The sequence below is a fragment of the Phytophthora cinnamomi genome, assembly GCF_018691715.1.
Source record: "Phytophthora cinnamomi strain GKB4 chromosome Unknown Contig58, whole genome shotgun sequence".
Classification (NCBI taxonomy): Eukaryota; Oomycota; class Peronosporomycetes; order Peronosporales; family Peronosporaceae; genus Phytophthora; species Phytophthora cinnamomi.
Genome location: NW_027150991.1, coordinates 17,478 through 41,324, shown reverse-complemented (window position 1 = coordinate 41,324; position 23,847 = coordinate 17,478). Strand labels below are relative to the sequence as shown.

At 50.9% G+C, this 23,847-nt stretch overlaps 2 protein-coding genes across 2 annotated transcripts; both read right to left on the bottom strand.

Moving 5' to 3' along the window:
* Positions 1-416: 416 nt before the first annotated feature.
* On the bottom strand, positions 417-917 carry IUM83_14310 (kinesin-like protein KIN-14H; the record flags this gene model as incomplete). Its single annotated transcript, XM_067939045.1, has 2 exons — positions 417-608; positions 684-917. 2 exons carry the CDS (start codon positions 915-917, stop codon positions 417-419), a joined length of 426 nt encoding a protein of 141 aa, XP_067787674.1.
* Positions 918-1,183: 266 nt separating this feature from the next.
* IUM83_14309 (P-loop containing nucleoside triphosphate hydrolase) lies at positions 1,184-22,335 on the bottom strand (the record flags this gene model as incomplete). Its single annotated transcript, XM_067939044.1, has 6 exons — positions 1,184-1,220; positions 1,281-1,537; positions 1,598-1,812; positions 1,884-1,950; positions 22,194-22,246; positions 22,317-22,335. 6 exons carry the CDS (start codon positions 22,333-22,335, stop codon positions 1,184-1,186), a joined length of 648 nt encoding a protein of 215 aa, XP_067787758.1.
* Positions 22,336-23,847: the final 1,512 nt, after the last annotated feature.

Below are 23,847 nucleotides of genomic sequence, written 5' to 3'. Positions count from 1 at the left end.
CTGACACTCACCGTCAACAGAGCCTTATCGTTTTGCATCAAAGCATTGTCTTAGAGTTCGGTATCAATCATCTACGAGTTGTAAGAAGGCCTTCGCTCTGGCATGGCGCTGCCCCGCGTCCTGGCTCCGTCTTCCAACGCGGTGATATCAGTGCCGAGCAGTTGCAGTCGTTCGAGGAGAAAATTTATACTCAAAGCTCCAGAAGATGAAGTCGGAGCGCATTCTGAAGAATTTCGTGGGCACCAGAGTGCCGCCGACGACGAGAATATTGCGGAGAGGAGTAGAGGACATCGTGTACGACTTCTTCAGAGAGCACGAGGAGCAGGTTTACAGTAATAAGTGTCACCAATCGATAGATAAATGAAGTAAATTAAATGTTGTTAGCTTTCATTGTTGTTGTTACGCTAACGGACTGCCTAAGCTGTAGCTATGCGCTTCTTCGACTTTCCCAGAGCGCACTTCTTGATCTGGGCTGCGAAGCGCAGCGACTGCAAGGTTTCACCGGCAGACGCCAATTCTGCCGAGACGTTGACGATCACTTGCGTCTTGCCTCCATTCGAGAGGCAAGATTGCAGCAAGAATGTCAATTTTGAGTTCCGATAAGGAACCTACAACCACCAAACGAAGGTACAGATGAGAAATTCAGTTGAAAGCAGTAAAATAAAATAGAGAGATGCACGTACATGTTTATTGCCTTGACGGACTGCATCGAAAACGTCGTGAAGGGCGCTTAGGCTTTTGTTAATTGCTTTCGCTTCCTCCAGTCGTTGACCTGTGACGTTGGAGCGAGCAACGCGCTCACTCCCAGCGAGGTCAACGAAATGGAGGAGCCCATCCACGTTGTCCTCATAGTTGGGATTCGACCCAACAATTCGAACCATAAACACAAAGTGCGAGCGCGACGGTGAGGAGTTCATCGTCGTGCTCGTGGTGCTGCGGCGGCCAGTTGCTCGAGCGAGCAAATCCATGACCTCCTCGCACGAACTTACCTTGAAGTTGGCGAGTCGTGGAACCGTGACTTGGTCGCCGTTCCTGAAAATCTTCAGGTCGTCACCACTGTCACCCAGCAAGTCGGTCACTTGCTCGTTGTAAATCTGGATGGCGGGCGATTGTACGTCGTAAGTTCAGCCATTTCCACTCAAACCAGCGGTTTGATGGAAAATGTCATCCATCGCTCGCGGAATTAATCCGCGAAGCGGTCCAGAACCACTTCCGAGCATCTACATGTAAACATAAATTAGTTTTATGAATTTCGATAAAATCAATGCATACAAACTTACCGTGTGGGTTTTTCCAGTCCATAAACAAATACGGAACCATGGTATCCGTCGATAGCGGACTGGACTAGCCCCGACACTTCATTGTAGACGTCATCTTGGGTGGACGACGGCCTAAAAACCCGGTCGAACTCGAACGACCGGCCCTGTCCATCCCCATTCAGGGTCAAACGCGCCCCGTCACTTCTAAATGACAGGGCCACGTCTTGTTGTTGGGCTGGCCGGGCTCGGACCAGGACGCGGACATTTCCTCGCAATTCCTAAAAACATATTAGCGGTAAGTAAAATATAAAATGTTCAGGTTATAAAACTAAAATTACCTGGATTGTATTGTTAGCCCATTTGCGTGTATCCTTGCATTCTTCTGTAAGTTGCTCGTTCTTGTGCTGGAGCTCAGCAACTTGATCCTTGAGCTGTTTGATCTGGTCTTCCAGGTCGCGGTTTTTTTGGAGCAACTCTAATTCTTCACGGGGTGGGGCAGCGGCCGCGGGCTCCTGCTGCTGGAGCGGGAGGCTACATCCGTTGTTCGGTGTACCTGGAAATTGATGTTAGTAAAAAATAAATGAAAGTAAAATACCTCATCGGCAATTGAAAAATGAAAAGTACCTTGGACTTGGGTAAGTCTGTAGCGATTTGTGGTCTTCACTTTTGACCAGTGGCTTTCTGCGCCACACTGGTCACAAGGGTAGACCACAGTTCGCCCTCCGCTCCGAACCTTGTTGTAAACCAACTTGGTGTGGTGTGGGTTCTCCACGCTGGCGACATAAGTCTTGATGGAGGCACGAGTTCGAAATTCGAGCCTCCGCCTGGCCGGCGTGGTCGGCGCGGTAGGGCCTACTGGCGCTGCACTCTCTTGTTGTTGCATGTTGTCGGGACTTGCACGATCGACAGAATATCCAGAAGTGAAAGCAGAAACTGACACGGAAAAAACATGTATTTTATCCTTGTTTAAATTCTTAAAATACACGTATTTTCACTTTCTTAAAAACCTTCTCGGAAAATGCAAAGCGCACTAGAACACTAACACAAACTATTCACGTAAGGGCGTGCAATCTAGCAAACCTGCATCAGCCCTTGAAAAAGTTTATTTCTTGCCTTGCCGTTGCAGGGCGACGCTGAAGTTTAGGCACAGTGGTCACCGTATTTTGGCGAATCGATGCACCGCAATGGCTTTTCTCACTCACGTCTTAGAGTTCTGCTATTGGCCAAAATGCAATACAGTGTTTATAGCGGATTTCCTGCCTTGCCGTTGGAGGGCGACGCTGAAGTTTAGGCACAGTGGTCACCGTATTTTGGCGAATCGATGCACCGCAATGGCTTTTCTCACTCACGTCTTAGAGTTCTGCTATTGGCCAAAATGCAATACAGTGTTTATAGCGGATTTCCTGCCTTGGCATACCACGTTATTTGCAAAATATAGAAAACGGCATGTAGTGTAGTGGGTCTAACTTGACTCACTACTTTAGCTTACACGTTGCGCAACGTGTATGAGGAAGCGTAAGTACTTAGTAATTACTTAGGTTAATTATATTTGAATACACAAATATAAGTTAACTTAGACAAGACTCCAAGTAGTTAGTTTAAGGTAAAATGAGAACTGTATTGCTTGTAAATTGATCTTCCTCTAAAATCCGCTAAAAACTGTTTATCATCTATGAAAGGGTTGGCAGCGGCTGGCTGTCAGAGCCCCGCTAATATGCATGTCTCTGATTGGTAGAAAGATGCTGCTTTCTACCAATAGGATCTTTTAGTATGTGTGGACCACTCACTGTGGTGGTCCACTTCAATGTATCCATCGGTGTGTCTTACACCAATGTGAGGAAGTATCCAAAACGTTTAACAGATAACCTATCTGTTAAATTCACAAGTGGCTTGCAGCCACTTGTACGTGTAACCCCGTTACACCATCCCCCCCTTAAGGTTAGACGCGCGGGGTCCCCGCACGTCAATCTTTGGAATTGACCATTCGTCAATTCTCCGCGTTTGGAGAAGAAACCCGCGCTCATTCAACGATGAGCGCGCCTCAGAAGAAGTCCGCAAAGTCGATGGGGAGTCATCTCTCCATCGACGACTACTCGAACGCCAGAAGGCGAAGTATGGTGACGTCGTCGACTTCGACGACGACGATGAAGACATGGAGGGCGAGGAGGACTCGCCCTCAAAGCGTAAAGACTCAGTGTCGAGCGAATCGCTCGACCCTCACGCCAAGAACGTTCGCCCGCGTGAAAGGGGACGAATCGGACGCTTCGAGTTCGAAGCGTTCGCGTACTGAGAGTGATACCCCACTCGCTTCAGCTGGGACTCTCAGTACTCCGCGCGCTGCTGCTGCAGCGCGTGATGTTAAAGCTCAAGGCTCTCCGCGCGCTGCACCTGCAGCGCGCAATCCGTGGATGCCGTCCGCGTCCGAGATCGCGGACCGGTTTGGGAACTCGGTACCTCCGAATGAGGTGCCACTGTACGTATGCAGCGCCATCAAAGATGACGCTGTGGCTGCCGAGCTGCACTTTGATGCGGAAACGCATCAAAGGCGCGATTACTACATCGGACTCTTTCATGAGCTCCGATGGTTTCAAAGCAAGAAGACCTCTTCTCGCAGCAAAGTGCCCGAATGGCAGGCACTTTGTCAAAGCTGGAACGCCTTTGTTGAGAACTTCAACAAGAGGCCGAGTGCTTACCGTGATCGGATTAAGCAAGCGCGTGATCGCTTCGAGACGTACTCGAAGCGTGGAAAGCTGGAGCAACTTCATGTTGCTGCTGAGGAGGCAAATGTGCCGTGCGCTGTGCCCGAGGGCTTTCAGTGCACAAAGTGCTTCCCAGGTGCGGTCCGCTTGAGCGACCGCGACCTGAACGGGTACACGTCGTTCCGTGTGCCCGAAAGTCTCAAGAGCTCCGTGCTAAGTTCTTAGCACGTGAGGGTTCGGGCGCTGGCGATGATCGCAGCGCTCGCTCTACTTCCGCTGTGCCAGTGCGTACTGCTCCTCGTACGCCCTCACCATTTCCGGAACGTCCTCCAGCAAGACGTTCCGCGGCTCCCATGTATCTCGATGGGGAGGAAATCCTCTCCAACGAATACGAAAACGAGCCCCTTGAGGGTTCGTTTTCGGGATACTATGGTCAACAATCCGCTCAACAATCCAGCGGGTTGAGCCGTGGGCGTCACGGATCGGCGGTGGCGGGGGTGGGAACACGCCCCGGGTATGATCAGCCCCGGGCTGATCAGTATGCGCCTCTCCACGACCGGGTGACCGTCGTGGAGCGTCTGTGGAGCGCTGAGTTCGCCGCCCTAAAACAGGAGCTGGCGAACCAGAAGGCCCAAGTCGCGGCGGTCTCGCAGACCGCCTCGAATATCCAGGTCGAGCTGGGGACCCAGATGAAGGGTTGCTCCAGCGCGTCCGCGCGCTGGAGGAGAGGTTGCTCGTCGCCGAGGCCAAGTCCTCCGCTTCTGCCTCGGCTCCTGCCGAGGCTTCGGGTCAGCCGAGCTAGATGGCTCGTGCTGCCGGTATGGCTTCAGCCGTCCGACGTAAAAGGTCGGATGGAGGCGCATGCTAGACGGTATGTCTAGCGTGTATGCGTTGCCGTGCCGTGCCAACACAGTGAACGGCCCGATGAAGCGCGGAGCAAGCTTGCTTGCTCCGAAATCCGAAACTGCATGTCTAGGCAGGTTTTGTGTAGCTAACAAAACTAATGAACCAACTTTAAATTCATTTGTGTTGCCTCTGCCCGCATTGTCTGCGTTCAGCTTCTGTTGATCAACAGAAGCTGCTATTGTGTCTTGGACAAACCGAATCACGGCTTGTCTTTTGGTGATGAAACTGATTGCATCCGAGCTGAAGTCATTCAGCTCGCTCTCCGCTAGAGGCCCGGCCTCTGCGTGGTTTTTTGCGGTGTCTGCGCCCTGCGCAGACCCGTGGTCGTTGGCCATGTTGTTGGGGGAGTCTGCGCCCTGCGCAGACTCATGTGGTTTGTCCATTGTTGAAGCTGACACTGTGCAAGTGTCAGCGGTTTTCTGCGGCTGCTGTATTGCAGTCGTAGATCCTCCCCCACTTAAAGTGGGAGCCATCACTCCGAGTAAACTCGGGAGGCGTGGATGCCGCATGGCATTCACGTAGAACGGTGTATGCCCGGTCGAGGCATGCACTGAGTTATTGATGGCAAACTCTGCCATCGATAAACACTCGCTCCAGTATTGGAACGAGTGAGCGTAGCTCTTCAACATATCGACGAGCACGCGATTCACGCGCTCGGTTTGACCGTCCGTCTGCGGATGATCCGCAGTCGACATGGAAAGCTGGCTCCCAAGAAGTGTAAACACTTCTTGCCACAGGTGCGCTGTGAAGCGCGGGTCTCGGTCCGACACGATGTCGGACGGCATGCCATGGTGTTTGAACACCATGTCGACGAGCAGACGGGCCGTCTGCTTCGCGGTCACCTCTGCTGGCACCGCAGCAAGATGTACCATCTTGCTGAAACGGTCTACAAAGACCACAACACCGGTGTTCCCTCCGCTGTCCGGGGAAGACCAAAGATGAAGTCCAAAGACATGGACTTCCAACACTCCGACGGAGTCGGTAGTGATTGCAGTGGAGCCTGCGCGAATGGCGCAGGCTTTACGCGTTGGCATACCTCGCAAGCACGGATGTACTTGCGCACCCACTTATACTGGTGGTGCCAGTAGAAGTCGCGCGTGAGAAGGACGTATGTCTTCTCACGTCCGAGATGTCCCGCAGTCGGGGCATCGTGATACTCGTACATGATCCTGAGTCGCAGGTCATGGTCATTTGGCACGACAACGCGATCCGCGTTGTCGTCGACTGCGTTGTAAAGTAGCAGTCCTTCGTGCACACGAAAGCGGTGTGCACGCGCTCGAAGGTGCTTGGGCAGCTTCTGACGGGACTTGTCAGAAGGCGCTGTGCCATAGGCCAGCAAGAGCTTCGCGTCCGCGTCGTGCGCGTACGCGGCCTTCACATCATCCAACAGAGATGATGTGGGTTTGCTCGATCGTATGGCGTCAATGGCATTGACGTCAACAGCTTCTGCATAGTCCGGCCGACGTGATAACGCGTCGGCCACCACGTTTAATCTTCCGGGTTTGTATTCGACCCGGAAGTTATACTCCGCAAAGAATGAGAGCCATCTCGCCATTCTTTGTGATATGTGTGGCGACTTCACTGCGGTACGCAGTGAAGCATGGTCGGTGTAGACCACAAATGGTCTACTCCCAAGCAAATACACTCGGAACTTTGCGAGTGCATACTTCATGGCAAGGAGTTCCTTGTCATGCACCGGATAGTTGCGCTCAGCTGGCTTCAGCTGACGCGATTGGTAGTAGACGACACGATCACGGCCCTCGTGATCGTGCTGCATCAACGCGCATCCGATCGCGAAATCGGATGCGCCTCACACTACGTGAAATGGGCGATCTTGGTCAGCCACTGCCAAGATCGGCGCCTCAGTCAAGCCCCGCTTGACTGCATCGAATGCCTTTTGGCAATCGGGTTTCCAACTCCACACAGCTTCTTTCTTAAGAAGCTGTGATAGCGGGCGGATCTTGCCCGCGTAATCCTCCACGTACTTGCACAAGTACGTGGCCAAGCCAAGGAACTGCCTCAGTTCCTTGACACTTGAAGGCGTTGGCCATTCATTTATCACTCTGACCTTTTCCGGGTCAGGGCGAACACCATTCTTCCCTACGAGACACCCGAGGACGGGTATCTCGCTCGCCCCGAAGATACACTTCTTCAGGTTCGCGTAGAGCTTATGCTTTCGCATAAGCTCAAGTAGCTTCCGGAGATGCACCCTGTGCATCTCTACGTCGGTCTTCCCGTCCACAGCTCGGCTGTGGATGAATACATCATCGAAGTAGCTCGGTGCGAAGTCGCGCACCGAGCGCAACAAGTGCGTCACGCACCTGTTGAAAGTCGCAGGGGCATTCTTAAGCCCCTGTGGCATTACTAGCCATTCCCAGAGCATGCCGCTTGGCGTGCTCACTGCCGTGAGAGGGATATCGCTCTCACGCATTAGGATTTGATAAAATCCATCTCGCAAGTCGAGAGCACTGTAAACGGTGCTCCCGGCCATCGAATCGATGATAATATCTTTTCGTGGTATCGGCGTCTGCGCCGGTACCGTCGCATCGTTCAGCTTGTTGTAAGCATGAACGATACGCCATCCGCCCTGTGGCTTTTTGACACAGAACGTCGGAGCACTGTGCGGGGACTTTGATTCCCGCACTTGTCCAGCTTTGCGACGACTTTCAAAGAAGTCGTCGATCGCTTTGACTTGCTCTCGCGGCAGTGGCCACTGCCGCGTGACACAGTACTTCGTGCCCGGCACGAGATCAATCTCGTGCTGAATGCCCTTATCCTGCGGAAGCTCCGCAGGAATCTCTTCCGGGAGTACGTCTTTGTACTCCCTCAGCAATTCGTAATAGGGACTCGACTTCAGCGAGTCCCAACCTTGTTCCTCGAAGCGCTCTCGCTTCGTCTTCGCACTGAGAGCGTCTTCGCTCTCAGTGGTACTTCCCATGAAGAGCTGCCTCAGCTCTTCGCTCTCGCTCTCCGTTCTTTCGCTGTCCGAAAGAACGCAGACTTGCTCGATGCGTCCATCGTGCAAGTCGCGCGTGAAGCGCTTCCAGCTCATGGCTGGAAGCGAAGTCAACTCCGACGCCGTCGTCGGAGGACTAGCGAGTTCCATGTCACGATACTGGAATCCAGTATCGGTGCGCGTCAAGACGCTTAACGTCTTGACATTCGGCGTCACCGCCGCAGTCTGCCCAGCAGACTGCTCTTGTTGCGTCTTGGCCCCGGACCGAGACTTGCGCAGCGTTTTCCGCTTGCGCCGTCTTCTTGTTGTGCGGAGCCCGGCTCCGCACAGTTGTTCTTCTGGTCCAGGCCCGGCCGTGGACAGTTGTTCGCCGGCGGACCCTGTCCGCGGGCGCGCGGTATCAAGCCCGGCTTGACCGCATGTTTCTTCGTGCAGCCCGGCTGCACGGTAATGTGTCCTTTCGCCGGCAGACCCTGTCTGCGGGCGCGCGATGTCAAGCCCGGCTTGATCGCATGGCGCTTCGTCGTGCAGCCCGGCTGCACGACAGCATGCAAATTGCGTCAGTGCGGTACGTTTGCAACCGCCCGCACTGTTTGCAGCGTCAACTCCCGGAATTGACACGCCTTCGTCACCTCGACGCCATTCATTGGCGGAGCCCCTCATGACCGAGGGTGCGTCGGCTCCCGGAGCCGACGCGTCGTCGTCGACCTGACCTCTTCGGGTCAGGGATTGTTCCCTACACACTTGAATGTGGGTGTTGGTTCCCGGAAGCAGCACATCTTTTTCGACGTCGGCAGCATTGCCGACGTGGGTCTCACTTGTGCGCTCCTTCGCGCACTTCTTGGGCACTCCGGGACAGCAGCATGAAGCGCTGTCTCGACTGGTGAGCCGCGCGCACCTGCTGGTGCGCGCGCTGCGGTAACAGGGCCATCGCTCTCTGTTCCGCTGTCGCGTCCGAAGCGCACGAGCGTGCGCTTCTTCCAGTCTATCACCGGATCATGCCGTGCAAGCCACGGCATGCCCATTACCACGTCAAACTTATCGTCCAGGTCCAGGACGATAAAGTGTTCGACAAACACTCGTTGTTTGTACGAGAAGCGCACGTTCACGACGCGCTTCTCGGTCTTCACGATGGCACCTGTTGCCAGTCGTACCTCCAGAAGACTTCGAGGTGTATCTACCTCCTCGAAGTCAAGTCTCGGCAGGCTTCGTAGTCGAACAAAGTTGTTCGATGCGCCTGAATCTACCAAAGCTCGAAGAGCGTCACTCGCTCTCTTCGAGTAAACCTTCAAGATGACTAGGTTCGGCCTGTCATCTTGTTTCTTGCAGTGAGAGCTGGTCTCACTGGGGGCTGCAGTCCTCAGTGTCGCGTGCCCGATGTCGGCACGCGCGACTGCATTAGTAGGGCGCCCCGCGCCTACTGGATGTTCGCGTTTTTTGTTGGTCCGCGGCGATGCCTAGCATCGCCACGACGGCCACCTCCAGGGGGCATGGGAGCTGTACACTCCCGTGCAAAGTGACCGATCCTTCCGCAGCGGAAGCATCGCACGTTACCTCCCTGCTGCTGGTAACCAGCAGTTGTTGCGCTCGAGAGGTCCATTGGCTCCGGACCTCCCGTCCTCGCTACCGGGCGCGGTTGCGGCCTCGGTACGTTTACATGGAGTTTAGCCTGCCGCAGGCTAAACTCTTCTTGCATGGCAAGAGTGATTGCAGCTTCGAGAGTACTCGGGTACTCTCGGAAGAGATAGGTCTTCACAGGCCCATCTCTAAGCCCTTCATGAACGTGACGACCTTGGTCGCCTCGTCAATCGGGTTAGTCACGATATTTGTTACCAAATATCGTGCGCGCTGCGCGTAAGCATGGACGTCATGCTTACCCTGCTGAAGGTCGAGGAACTCCGCCCTCGACCGGAACTCGTTTGCGGGGGCTCAAACGCTTGTTTGAGCTCCTCTTTGAACACTTCGTACGTGCTGAAGCACGTAGGATCGGAGAGTCGGCGTCCATACGCCCAACTCCTTGCGCGTCCGCCAAGGCAGGACATGGCGAACGCGACCTTCGACAGCGGGTCGACGATGCGTCGAGCCGCTATGGCTGTGTCGAGTTCGACAAGCCATCGGAGGAGAGGCTCGCCCTCTCTTCCCACATAATTGCTTACGCTCAACTTTAATGGTTGAGCACGCGGTGTCGTCCCCTGACGACGCCGTCACTGAGGAAGCAGCATCACGCTGCTCCTTCATGATGAAGCCCAGAGCAACACCATGTTGCTCCGTCGGCGATAGCGTACGCAGCATTGTAGCTATCGCAGCTTCTCCAATGACTGTTGACAGTCGTTGGAGGGCCTCCCACTCTGGGTCAGACAGGTGGGGGTAGTCAGCGCGTGCAACATGCGTTGCAGGCGTGTTGGAGCTCTCCATGGGCACCTCCGTGCTCATGTGGTTCTCGGCTCCGCGTTCGTACGCCGCGTACGAACGTCAAGCAGTCGGTCGTTGGACGGACTACAAAGTGCTACCAGGTGTAGTGGGTCTAACTTGACTCACTACTTTAGCTTACACGTTGCGCAACGTGTATGAGGAAGCGTAAGTACTTAGTAATTACTTAGGTTAATTATATTTGAATACACAAATATAAGTTAAGTAACAAAAGGATTCCAAGTGACTTAGATTAGGTAAAATGAGAACTGTATTGTTTGTAAATTGATCTTCCTCTAAAATCTGCTAAAAACTGTTTATCATCTATGAAAGGGTTGGCAGCGGCTGGCTGTCAGAGCCCCGCTAATATGCATGTCTCTGATTGGTAGAAAGATGCTGCTTTCTACCAATAGGATCTTTTGGGTATGTGTGGACCACTCACTGTGGTGGTCCACTTCAATGTATCCATCGGTGTGTCTTACACCAATGTGAGGAAGTATCCAAAACGTTTAACAGATAACCTATCTGTTAAATTCACAAGTGGCTTGCAGCCACTTGTACGTGTAACCCCGTTACATGTAGCGTCTATTGGAATCCTTACGGCTGCAGGCCCGTTCATCAAAAATAACACGTCGCAAGACGCAGCCTAATAAGATCTGGCGAATCCAACGAACCGCCTCACGCGGGGCACAACCGAGCGGAACCCCTCCGTCCCGTGATCCTCCAACCACCGCCTATATACATCCGATACAAGCCTTTCTGGCCCTAGCGGAGGCAAATATGGCTCGTTGGCGGCCGTCACGGTGAGCTACACGGGACGACCGTCACGTCAAAGCACCCTGATATTCTTTTGTATCTGGTGCCAGCGGCTTAAGCTCCGTCCGGATGATGGAGAAAGGAGGTGGTAGAAACCCTGCACTTCAACCGGTCACTTTAGATTTGGATTGACGCGCCACACGTGTGCTTTCAGCTCACCCGCTCTGCGCAAGCATGGACCTTCTGGATGTTATACACAACGAAGTTCTCAAACAGACAGAAGAAATCGTTGTCAACTACTGCTCGCGCGTCGTCGTCTTTCGCGACGTTATTACGACTACTCGCCCCGCTGCGGATGTCTGCGTCACGCTCAAATTGCGTTGCCTCTCTTCCGAGCGGCTTCCTAACTGTCGAGGGATTCGCGTTACCACGGTTGACCCCTTCGTGATAGAGCCTACGCTTTATGACCAGGGTGACCTGACGCCGTTGAATATTGGGTCAAACCTTTCGCAGGTGACTGTCTGATATGCCAATTCGGTGTCGTATGGGATACCTAACGTCGCTTTTTATCCCGGTGCGGTGTATACTCTCCGTGGCGTCCAATATGTTGGGCTCTATGACAACGTGGCTAGAGGCAGTATGCACTACGAGCCCGACAACTCGGACTCCATTCGTCAGCTGGGACCACCTCTGAAAGTGTCGAATATGCACCTCTAGCATTGAAGGCGAGGAGGGACACTATCAAGAGACCCTGGTGCTACAGCGTCAGGTCGTGATAATGTCAGCAGATTAAAAAACCTGAAAGGATATGTTTCTGCCACTGCTGCTGCAACAACAGGAGAAACCAACACTTACTGGAGCGCTGGATGACCATTCCGGACAGGTATGAGTTGTAGAGTACTTCCGTAGCGAACCTGATGCCTGATGCTGTCTGGTTTTGGTGTATTTGTAGCTGGACCTTGGTACTGGGGTGGTGTAGGTTATCGTGAATGTATTTGGCTGTTGATGGGCAAGAAATCGGTGTATAGTTGATATTCACGTGGGAAGTCGTCGATGTTTGTAGAAACGAGAGTTGGCTACATGTGGTACCTTGAAACTGTGCGGCTGCAGCGAGGATGGTGCTGGAAGCAAGCGTACTACCGGAGACTGGAGGGCACTTTCTGTGATGAGTCGTCAAGTACTACGTAAGGATGGGACCTACAAAGCTGGTTTAGACCGATGGCTAGGTAACGTCACTTTTGTTCTGTGTGCAGGTTGTGGAGATTGGATCTACGCACTCAATGAAACAACTAAAGATGGATCTGTTTTTGACGAGAGAAGGACATGAGCTTCTCTGGTAGGGTTCGCGACCACAAACGGTAGGGGCACCTAAGAAAACCGTGTTGCAAGTTATGACGATGTGCTAATCGAATCGATCATAATGCAGCTGCGTTCTGTAATTGGGGCATATACCGAGTGTGAAGACGTTTCGCAGAACCTCTACATTTGTAGGTCCCGCAAAGAACCACCGGTAAGCTCAGGCTTTGAAGGGAAAATGCAATTGTGATGATTGCAAAGCTAACGGTGCTCTTATGGACTAATTTCCGCGACAGGAAATCCCGTACTGCCACTGTGCCGCCCGTACCGACTGGCGAGAAACCTGCGGCCCTGGCTGCGAAATCGAGCGGTATTTTCGTGTGGATAATGCTCGGATGTATATTTATACACTATGCTAACAAAACTTCTAAGGCCAAGTTTTGATGCGTTGCTGGTCATTGCTTTTCGACAATAACGTGCGGAAATCAGCGGATGCAACGAGGTGACCACGCAGCAATGGGTCTCAAACCTATCGAAGGAAAAGGGATCTCTCTCGTCATAGATGTGGCAATCGCAAAGGACGACCTCGTCGCGCAGTACGTCGGTGAGGTTTTGAGTCGGGAAATGTATGCGAATCGAGAGCCGATGCGAGGGTAACTACTAATTTTGAACTAATGACATACAGGAAGCGCGGCGTTCGCAAAACACGTACGGCATGGTTGTGACAGACAAGGAGGTCATCGACGCACGTTACGTTGGTGGTAAGTCTCGGTTCGCTAACCATAGCTACGAGCCGAACTGCGATGTTGAGCGTTGGGCGGTAGCCGGGGAAACGTGCTGTGGTTTGTTTGCTAACTGAGCAATCGAACGTGGCGAGGAGATAACGATATCTTACGGGTTCAAGCTGGGTACAGACAAAGTAAGTCAAACAACGTTGGCTAAGCTTTTGGCTACCAACTACCTAACTATTTCGACTGTAGGAGAAGATCAAGTGCTTGTGCGGCTCTTCTAGATGCAGAGGGTACCTTTGAGCTGGATTGCCAAAAAGAATGCCTTCGAAGGAGGTCTGATGCGGTTACGCCACGAAGCTTCTAAACGGATGGATACCCAAGCATGGTTGTTAGGGTAGAGCAGCTTTCGTTGAGTCCGATCCCGAGCATTGCATGTGGAAATTATTCCCTGTTCGTGCGGCTCGTCGTTATTCAATAGCAGAATTTAAGAAAACTCAAATCTCCTTCAGTGACATTGGATTGGTAACCTGGTCGTTAATATCTTTCTACTTCTACAGTGCGCCACTCACAGCGCGTCGCGTGAATCCTCACAACGTTGAATGTTAGTAGGTGGATTGTTGGAGCAGGTAGAACTGTGGGCTGCTTCGTGAGACTTTTCGTGAACCACTTTCTACTTCAACAGTGCGCGACGCGCTTCGCGTCGCGCGAAGCCTCACATGGGTAGTTGCAGCAGGTAGATCTGGTCGTGAATATCTTTCTACTTCTACGGTGCAACACGCAAAGTGCGTCGCGCAAATCCTCACAACGTTGGATGTTAGTAGATGGATTGTTGCAGCAGGTAGACCACTTTCTACTTCAACAGTGCGCCACACGCTGCGCGTCGTGCGAAGCCTCAAAACGTTGAATTTTGCAGGTGGATAGTTGCAGCAGGTAGAACTGTGAGTATGGTTATGCAAACGGCATTGCATATGGCAACCGGTAGAACTGTGAGCAGCTGCCGTGAGGATGGAACGCGAAGTAGAGGAATTTTGCGGCACTGCGGAGAAAGAAGTAATGCTACACGTTAGGGAATCATCGAATCATCAGTCCATGATTCCGTGTAGAGATACACCGATAAACAGGCAAGAAGTGAAGTGCAGCTCGATCAGGATACCTTGCTGGGTTACCCGAAAGTACCCGCGGCAGGGCCGCGACAATATGATAGAGTAAAAGTATGGACATGCGTAGCAAATACTGCATCGAGCAGCAAAAGTCTTCCTGCACCTCTAAAAACGACCTAAACTCTCCTTTTATACTACGTATCCATTCTGGGTTTCAGGCTTTTTCAAAGCGTGTCTTCAGTCAAAATATCTATTTTTGAATGCCTGGTAATGTATATAGTATGTCATACGTACTGGTGGAGAAGTACACCGCCGCGAGTCTAAAATAGTAACTGTTGAACAGTATAAGCTAGAATGAAGCGGAACGGATAAGATATTTGTTGATCCAATGTTCATACGAACCACGCTATGATGCACAGGTTCCCGACGAGCGAAGGATTCCACTGACGACACAAAAGGATACGATCATCCCTCGCATCTTCGCTCAGCTCACTTTTGCTTTTGAGCAGTGCTACACACTCACCCCTGAACATTCGACGCATTTTGCAAGACCAACCATGGAGCTGCTGAAGGCTATCCAAAATGACGTGCAGAAGCAGAGAGAAGAGGCGGAGGTCAACCTCTTTTCGTGCGTCGCTGATTTCCGCGAGTTCATCTCGGCTACGGAGCCGGCTGTGGATGTGAGCGTGACGCTCAAGCTGTGCTGTCTTTCTACGGAGCGTGTTATTGGAGGTCGTGGAACCCGCGTCACTGGGATTGACGCCAGTCAACGCTCCATGTTCGAGTTGACGGCGGTTGCGTTGCATGACCTGACGAATCTGAAGAGAAAGCCCTACCTTGTTCAGGTAACGGTTTGGGACGCGAAGCCGAAGAAGGGATCATACGGGAAGCCCAACATGGAATTCCGCCCTGGTGCGGTGTACACGTTCCACGAAGTCGACGGCGTTGGGTTCTATGCGAACATTGCGAAAGGCAGTGTGCAGTACGAGCGCGACAATACCTTCAAAATCTACGAAGGGGAGCCCCCATCCAAGAAGCGCAAGACCCAGGGAGAGGCCTTGCCGTCGTCTCCGAAGTCCAAGTCTCCAGCAACCTCGTCGGGCATGGGTACCCAATCCGGCGATGACGAGTCTGACTACGACATGGCAGACGAAGGGAGCAAGAAAGTGAGAGCTTGTGCTCCGCTGACGCGCAGTAAGAGCGGTGATCACATCAGTGTGTGAACTGGAGAAACGAACACACGACACGGGGTCGCAGCATGCACGATGTTTGGCTGTGGGCATTGAACGGTGCAAGTTGCTTTCATCCAGAACTAACTACGCGCGAGTGAGTGTTGAGGCTGTAAGGTAATTCATTTCATGTAGCAGATTTGAATGCAAAAGAGTGATTTGACACTGAAAAAAACGATGGGCGCTGTTACTTCTATGAAGAAATCTTGCGTGCATTGTATTTGCTAGCAGTTGTGCCACTTTATGTGATTATACGATAGCGGGAAGTCATTTTAGTTGAAGTCGATGCCTAGAACTTGCCTGAATGCCATACTTTACAACTGCTGTAGCGGAAATGGGTTCAAGGGAGATATAGTTGCAGAGTTGCAAAACAGACAAAACAGAAGAAGCCGACAGTGGACCATACCCCGAGTGAGGCTCACCCAAAATCTAGCAGATTTAAGCCGTACAGTGGGTTTGTTGATGCTGGGGGAGTCCTCACAACATCCGTCGCGTCAGCTCTGAATGAGCATCCAGACCATTTGGGAAGACGATGGCAAGAGCTGCCAAGTTGACACGACGCGCGAAAGCCGCAAAACGTGCTCTGAAGGCAACAGCAAAATCTACAGTCCCGTATCGTAAAGCAACGCCAAAGCCTAAAGCAACACCAAAGCCTACGGTGTCTGTTGATGACGTAGAAGCAGAGCGCACCAGAGCCCAGCTCGCACGACACGAGGAAACAAAAAAACGGAACGCAGATACTCAGCAGCTTCCTCGCAACAAGCGGAGAAAGAAGTCGATGCTTCGATTGAATGCAGACGATGAAGAAAATATCGAGGACGACAAAAAAGGTTAGTGTTTTTCGTACGGAATTCTGGTCTGAGAGACTCACCTAGCGACAATTGTGTACGTTGTAGCGTTTTTCGGGGGCAACGATGACCCACTGTTTCGTGTATGCGGAAGCTGTGGGGAGCTCGCAAACTCAGTGAATGCCGTGTTAAGATTGTACGAATCTGAATCCAGTTTTTTTTATCCCCTTCGCAACGAGGAAGGAACAGTGGAAATTATACCGGAGGGTCTTGTCTCGAGTGTGTCTGGCGGGATACGCAGTCAACGCAGTCGATTTGGCTGTGTGATCGATGCTATCGATCACTACGCTCACGAAGCAAACCTAAGTTCTGTCGGAGCAGTGGATTCCGAATCTGTGAGGTGCCTAAAGAACTGGCTGTACTTAATCGGATGGAGGCAAGATTGGTCGGATTGGGGATCTCGTTCACTACGTGTGTGAATCTCTACCGTGACGGCCAAGAATTCACTCGAGGCAATGCTATAAATTATTGGAATGACCCTGGAGCAAGAGTAAGAAAACTACCGAGGCCGTTGAGGGAATGTGGGGTTGTTTTTCTCGCGTCAAAGTCGGATAAAACCACAAAGTATTTTCGCGTCCGACCTGCATTGCTGCGGAGCGCGTTGAAGTGGCTGATTGCTAACAACGATATCTACATAGACGTCTCGATTTCGGAGGAAAATCTCCGTGCGCTAGAAGAAGTAGACACCGCACAAGACATACCAACGATATTTGTAATAGATGAGGAAGTACAGGAGCTAAGAGGTCACACTCAGTAGGTCAACAGCGAGAATCGTGATTATCCCGTCACTAGCAGTGAGCATGATTCGCCGACTTTACCAGATTGTGTGACGGACGAACTCCAGGATCCGGCGCTCGACCCCACCTGCAGCACGGAAGATTGTGCAACATGCACTACCCAGTACGATGACGCGAGCGTGTTTGCTCAATCTCAATTGGCGAGCTCAAGTGGAGATGATGAAAGAAGTGACGTACTTGACAATCTAACTGAATCGTTTGAACTTGAAGGCAGTCAGAGCAATATAGAGAGCGAACTAGAACAGCTGATGTGAGCGGCAGGTGTAAATGCATCGGATCCTGCTATTCCTATTGGTGAGCTGCGACGTCAAGAACATCCGATAGATGAATACGGGACGGAGCATTTAATGCTGTGTTGCTTCCCTACGTTGTTTCCGGATGGAAAAAGGAGGATATCACGCGGTTAATGATAATGAAGGTAGAATGCACGAGTACAGCTTAGCCGACTTCTGCGCACACCTTATGAGGTGGCATGACAGACGTTTTGTAATTCACGGGAATTTCAAGTTTTTCTGCATGAATTGGATGCAGAGAAGACAAATCGATGGCCTGGTGAGACGAGTTCGTGTTACGGACAGCCGTGTCGCGGCAGTAGAAATTGCAGGGAGTGGGTGTGATCAAAGTCCCAGAAGAGATTGCGGACATCCGTCTAACGAAAAAGAAGAACTCAATGCTGCAATCCAGGTGTTAGATTCGTTAAAGCCATTTTTCGGGTAGTACGGGGTAGTGGGTTGTACTGGTCCAACGCCCGCGACGATTTAATGGCGATGATTGGGAACCGTGTGCTACCAACAAGGTGGCCTACTTTCTTTTTAACCTTGAGCGCCGCTGACTCTATTGGGCCGGACTTCGCTCGAGCATGTAACCCCACCCTGACGCTAGCAGAATGCAGGCAACTTTCTTTTGAAGAGCGAAGAAAACACTTGAATCAAAACCCCGACATCAGTGCGAGGCATTTTAATCGGCCCTTCCAGACGTTTTTTGATACTATTATGTGCGGTAAAGCACAACCACTAGGCAAGATCATTGATCATTTCTGGAGAGTTGAGTTTCAGCAGCGTGGTTCACCCCACGTTCATTGCCTACTCTGGATCGAAGATGCCCCAGATGTGCTAAAGCTGTCAGAAACCGATGAAGGACGAGCGGAGCTTACCGCATTTGTTGATAAACATATATCGGTTTTGTCGAAAACACTACAAGAATTAGATAGCTGTTCGTGTACTACATGCGGCGTGCATCGCACCGGTAAGGTGGATATCTTGGCGTTGAGACCCCCAGCGATTGGAACCGCCGAATGGGAATGTGATCTTTCCAGGCTCGTACAGCGCGTACAACAGCATGAGTGCTATGCAAACTCATCGTGTAGGAAAAAGAGCTCCAATTGTCGCTTTGGATTTCCTAAAAATCTGCAAGAGAAAACGATCATTGAAACAAATGTTGGCACGGATGGAATCCCATCATTAAAGGTACATTTAAGACGTGAGGTGTCCACGATCTACAATTATTCACCGCATTTACTATCTTGTTGGCGTGCTAATATGGATCTACAATTGATCGGTAATTCATATGGAGCCGCAGAGTACGCGGGGGCTTACATTAGCAAGCAGAGCCTGATACGCTACGCTTTCGACGCGTAATTGCTAGAGCGATCCAGCGGTGTGACACAAACCTGTCGTATCACTCGGTTCTGAAACGCGTAGCAAATTCTACGCTGTCTGTGAGAAAAGTTGGTGCTCCCGAGGCGATCTACATCTTACTAAGAACGCTTCCTATGCATAGTAAGTCGCGGTCCGTCGTAAAAGTGAAAGTCCTGCGCCACAATCTTAGATACTACCGCGTGAAGCCGCAGGGAGTAGAGGATCTCATTGCACTGAACCAATTGAACTCGAATTCAATTAGAATAGAGCCCATCGAGCGAGCATACATGAACCGGCCAGCTAATACTTTATTCGAGTCGATGAGCTTCGCAACATTCGTTGAGGAATATGAAGCGATACCTGAGATAGTCAAAAAGCAAAAAAGTGGTGATATCTGAAAACGGGTGGACGGGGAAGGATGGATAGCATGCCGAAACAAGGCGGTGGTGGTGCAGAAGTCCCCGTGTATGCACCCGGTTTCAGGGAACGTTGCTTTTCGGAAATGTTTCTGTATGTTCCCTGGAGATCATTGGAAGGCTTGCCACAGACTGATGAGCAGTGTATCAAACGCTTTTTTGAAGTACAAGAAGAGAGTTTGCATGAAGAGCTTCGGCAAGAGTCCAATGCTAAGCTGGCCCGGCAACACAAGCTAGATCTACTCAGAAATTCCCGCGATCATGTAGTATTTCTTCTTTCCCTGCTTCTGAATACGTTTTTATTGACAACCCATGTGTAGGCGATGAACATTCTCAAGAAGAGCCAACGGATAAAGTCGCTTCGGGAAACCTCAATGGCGTTGACTTAAAACCTAGGCATACCTACTCGGCGGAAGTCATGAGCAAAGCTTGTGATTTTATAAATGTGTGTTTAAAGCCGTGGTCAAAAGAGAAACAAGACCGGCGTACACTAAGAAACGTATTTCACGAGAATACCAGGAAAATATCGCATTATCGCTATCCGATAAATGACTGTGAGGAAACTAGTAGAGAAAATAGTACGGAAACAATGGCCGAATCGCAGTGGGTGCCGTTTGCCCTTGCAATGGAGCAGTCTCGAAAACTGTTTAAATGTTCGCTGGAAAAGTCGAATTGCAAACCATTCCAGATGATAATAAATGGCGAAGGCGGGTCCGGAAAGAGCTGGTTGATCCGGCACATAGTGAAAGACGTGCATAACGTCTTCGGTGAGCATGGTTCGACGCGACGAACATCAAAACGCGTTCTACTACTTGCTCACCAAGGGACAGCAGCGTTTAACATCAAGGGGAAGACGCTATGTTCGGCCCTTGGGTTTTCCTCTTTTTCTAAGTCTGCATTCTCTGTACCATATAAATCCTTGGCAGAAACCAAAACTGGTCCGACTAAGCTGAAAAACATGCAGCAGCAATTCAGGGACGTGCACCTCGTCATTATTGACGAGTTCAGCGTGATTTCGTGTGGGATGCTGTACTGGATAGGTAGGCGGATGCGAGAAATCTGGCCGAGTCACTCGGATGAGTTATTCGGAGGTAGAGACGTTTATTTTACAGGCGATGCAGCTCAGTTAGACCCTGTAGCACCGAACTCGCTTTCAACACCACTAGTTAAAATGTCAAACGTCGTTCAAAGACGCGGAAGGGAGATCTGGCTTCTGTGTGTACCTTAACGAGCCAAAATAGAGGCAAACTTGATCCAGCGTGGTTTAGTGCTCTTCGTAGATTGAGGCAGAAGGTGCCTACACAAGTTGATATAGATCTCTTCAACTCGCGCTGTTTAGCAACGATAGATGAACCTACATGGACGGACAAAGCAAATCATGTAGCGTACAAAAATGTAGACGTAGCTGCCGCCAACGAGAAGAGTATTAGCTCCGCCAGATCACCGATCGTGAACATTACTTCACAGCATTTTGTTCAGCAGAAAAGGTTGGCAATTAAAAGAGATATTCCAGCGGGGACGGTACGCGCGCTCGTGAAGGATGCACAACAAACCAACCCAGACCGTGATAGAGTGGTGACTAACAAGCTAAAACTTTGCATTGGTGCCCCCGTCACGCTCACGTACAACATGGCCCAGTCGGCTGGACTGTGTAATGGTAAAAATGCCGTAGTGTACGACTTTATGTTTGTGCGAGGAAGTGAATTACCTATTGTTCTCGTGCAAATTACGGATGTGTACTTAGGACCTTCGTTGCTGGACGACATACCGAATATTGTGCCAATAAACCCTAAAGACGTATCGTAGGGTAAGGAATCAAGCGATCTCCGTGTAGTACGAAGAGGCATCCCGCTTAGGCTTGCCTACGCAATGACCGTGCATAAAGTCCAAGGTCTTACTTGTAAGTATGTCGTATTTCACTCGAATTCGATTTCTAGCATACCTTTCACTTATGTAGCACTCTCACGGGTCAGACACCGGTCCTCCATCGTACTCACTCACCGATTAACATTAGTGAAACTTACCGGTTTTCCTGCGAAAGTAAAGGAATTTCAGCGCGAAGAAGATCGTGCTTCAAACGCTATAGCTCGAACTACACAGTCAGCAGTGCCGGCAGTACTCAACATGAAAGCCATTGCTATCGTGCACAACAGAACTATCGAGTCATTGTAATGGGGAAGTCGCAGCCATCTTAAAAGCAAACAACTAGCTAACAAATTCGTAGTTGATGCTTAGAGCAAAACTAATCAGAAGCCATAACATTCAAGCGTGTATATCACATATTACAGCTTGCCTGACTGAAAGCTATACCTTCAACGAGGGCCCCTGTGCTTCATCTACGTAATTTTATTCACCAGTAGAACTTTTGCGTTGCAAACAAGATGACGGCCTCGTGCCAACGTTAGGGCTCAACACAGATGGAGAGCCATGGGCGAACTCCTTCGGTGTTGCTGCCGTCGCAATGGTCTGGTCTCGAGTGCCGCTATCCTCGTCAGTGTGGTAATATTCCACCTGAGGCGCAACACAGGAGATGTAAGACGCTGGAACCGCTGTTGGCTGCGCGGGGGGACCGGGACTACCTGAACTACAATGTAGACGGATGGAGAAGATGCGGCAGCTACGCGAATGTGAATGGGCGGAAGGTCTTGCGCATGCGTGTAATCCACTTGAACAGACACATGGGGAAGCGTGTGTACAGCGCTCGCCGGTGGTGGCGTCGTGTGGCAGCCTCCCTCAACCGGTGGATCCAACGGCGCCGATTCTGTCGCGTTGGTTGCAACGTCTGTGTGATCACGCGCACTGCAATCCCGTGCATGTTCTAGACGTGTAGGTCGTTCTGCGTTCCCAGCATCACCGCTGCGTGAGATTGGAGCCCCGAGCATAGTCCCGCGATCCCCTTCTACATTAGTAGAATCACGAATCTTCTGTCGTTTGGAACTTGCCTTCCTTGATTTGCTTGATTTTTGGTAGCGCGCACGCTGCATCGCATTCTGGTGGTCGCGGTGGATAGCGCAAAGCCAGTGCCGCTGGCCATTCGCCTTAAGCGCTCTCTCGTTGCCACATTTCCCGGGATACTGACATTGTAGCGAACTGAGGTCTTGCGCCGAGCGCTTCTCAAAATTGGTGCGTTTCATCGCCATGAGATGACCCTCACACGTAGCGGCGACGATGATGAGCTCTTGTAGGAATAGCGGCGCAGCAGCAATGCTACAGCAACACGAGGCAACCCACAGTATAAGTATGACGGACAGCAGCTCGCCCTACGTGCACGTCTTACCTCGTGGGGTTGGAGACAGTTCTCGACTCGATTGCAAATGAAGTTCAACTTTCTAACTAGAGTATGTATGATATTTGGGGCGTTGCCAAAATATTCTGAAAGAGAATATTTGTGGGATTGCCCCCTTAGCAACCGAGGCGATGATTCGCCGTGAGGATGCTGCCATACTAGTTATACATATAGTGATCGACGTCTAAAGCATTGTTTTGAACCGGTGGAGGACTCTGTGTGCGATGGTCTACTGAAAATTGAGCCTTGTATGTTTAAATACAAAACGACTCAGAGGACACTCCTATGCACCTCGGATACTGTGCTCAGGAAATGCTGAAGGCAGGCCTCTACCATTGTATCAACTACGTTTCAAATCCAGATTTACACGTCGAGGATGAAACAGTTGATCTGGAAGGTCTTCAGATGACTGTTGATTATGGCAAGGTCTCCTGTCTCCTTCATAAGCTGGTTTTGAGACAGCAGACTGAGTTGGAGATTCTCAAAGCGGATCGAAACGATGTGTATGCACGTCATGATGAGTTAAAAGAGCTGACGAAGTCGCTCCGGGCGGGCGTTAGCCCGCGCCAAAAAAGGTTGCTTCAATGACTTCATAGTGCAAAGGTCTTGACCGATCGCTTCTTTTTTTGTAAGCCCAAACATTTGATCCAGCCTTAGATTCCGACTTCTCCCTTTCGTCGCCAGTAGCATCAGTTTGAGTGGATACAACTTTCTTCGCCGAATATGGCTTGTCAGATGCCCACACGGCAGGTCGATCGCTTGATGGAACCTCCTTGACGAGCAGATCCTTCATGATAGCCGTCAGCTCAGCAAGATTTTGATCAGCATTTAGATTATAGAGCCCTCCGCTCTTGGAAATGTTTCGTGGGTCGAGTACTAACTTAGCTATAGTAGTCGCGTGATAATCGATTTGAATTCAGAATCAGAAATCAATCGATTGCTGTACATATCCACACATACTACCTTGAGTTGCTTTAGAATCGATGGACTTGTATTGCCAAGCATCGGTTCTCCCTTGAGCTTATCGTATTCCATCCAAAGCGACTCGAGCGGGTCCTCAAGATGCTGACCAAAGTTGTATTGAAGATGGGTCATCTCAAGTATCTCTTTGAATAGTTTCTTATCATCAATAGATAGATGATCATACTTCTCTTGACTGATATCGTTTCTAAATACCAGATCCTGTATCATGGTCTGTAGATAATCACTGATCTCACGCATCGGACCAACCTTTCGGCGATTTGGCTGAACGATGGTCAGCGTCCTCTTGTCAAGATCTGGCAATCTGATAAATTTAGCTCCCAAGCTTGCGATAAACATATGCTGCTGGAGTCGCTTTGCCTTGAATGTCGTTCAGGTTGTAAGTCCTACCTTTACGCTCAACACCTTCCAATGGCACGACACCTGCCCCTTGTAGTCCGCGACCTTTCAGCCCATTTGCCCGTTCAACCTTTGCAAGCACTGAAGCTGACATTAACGCATCATCATCGCCCATTTGGCCACTTTCTCGCTGCTGCTGAAG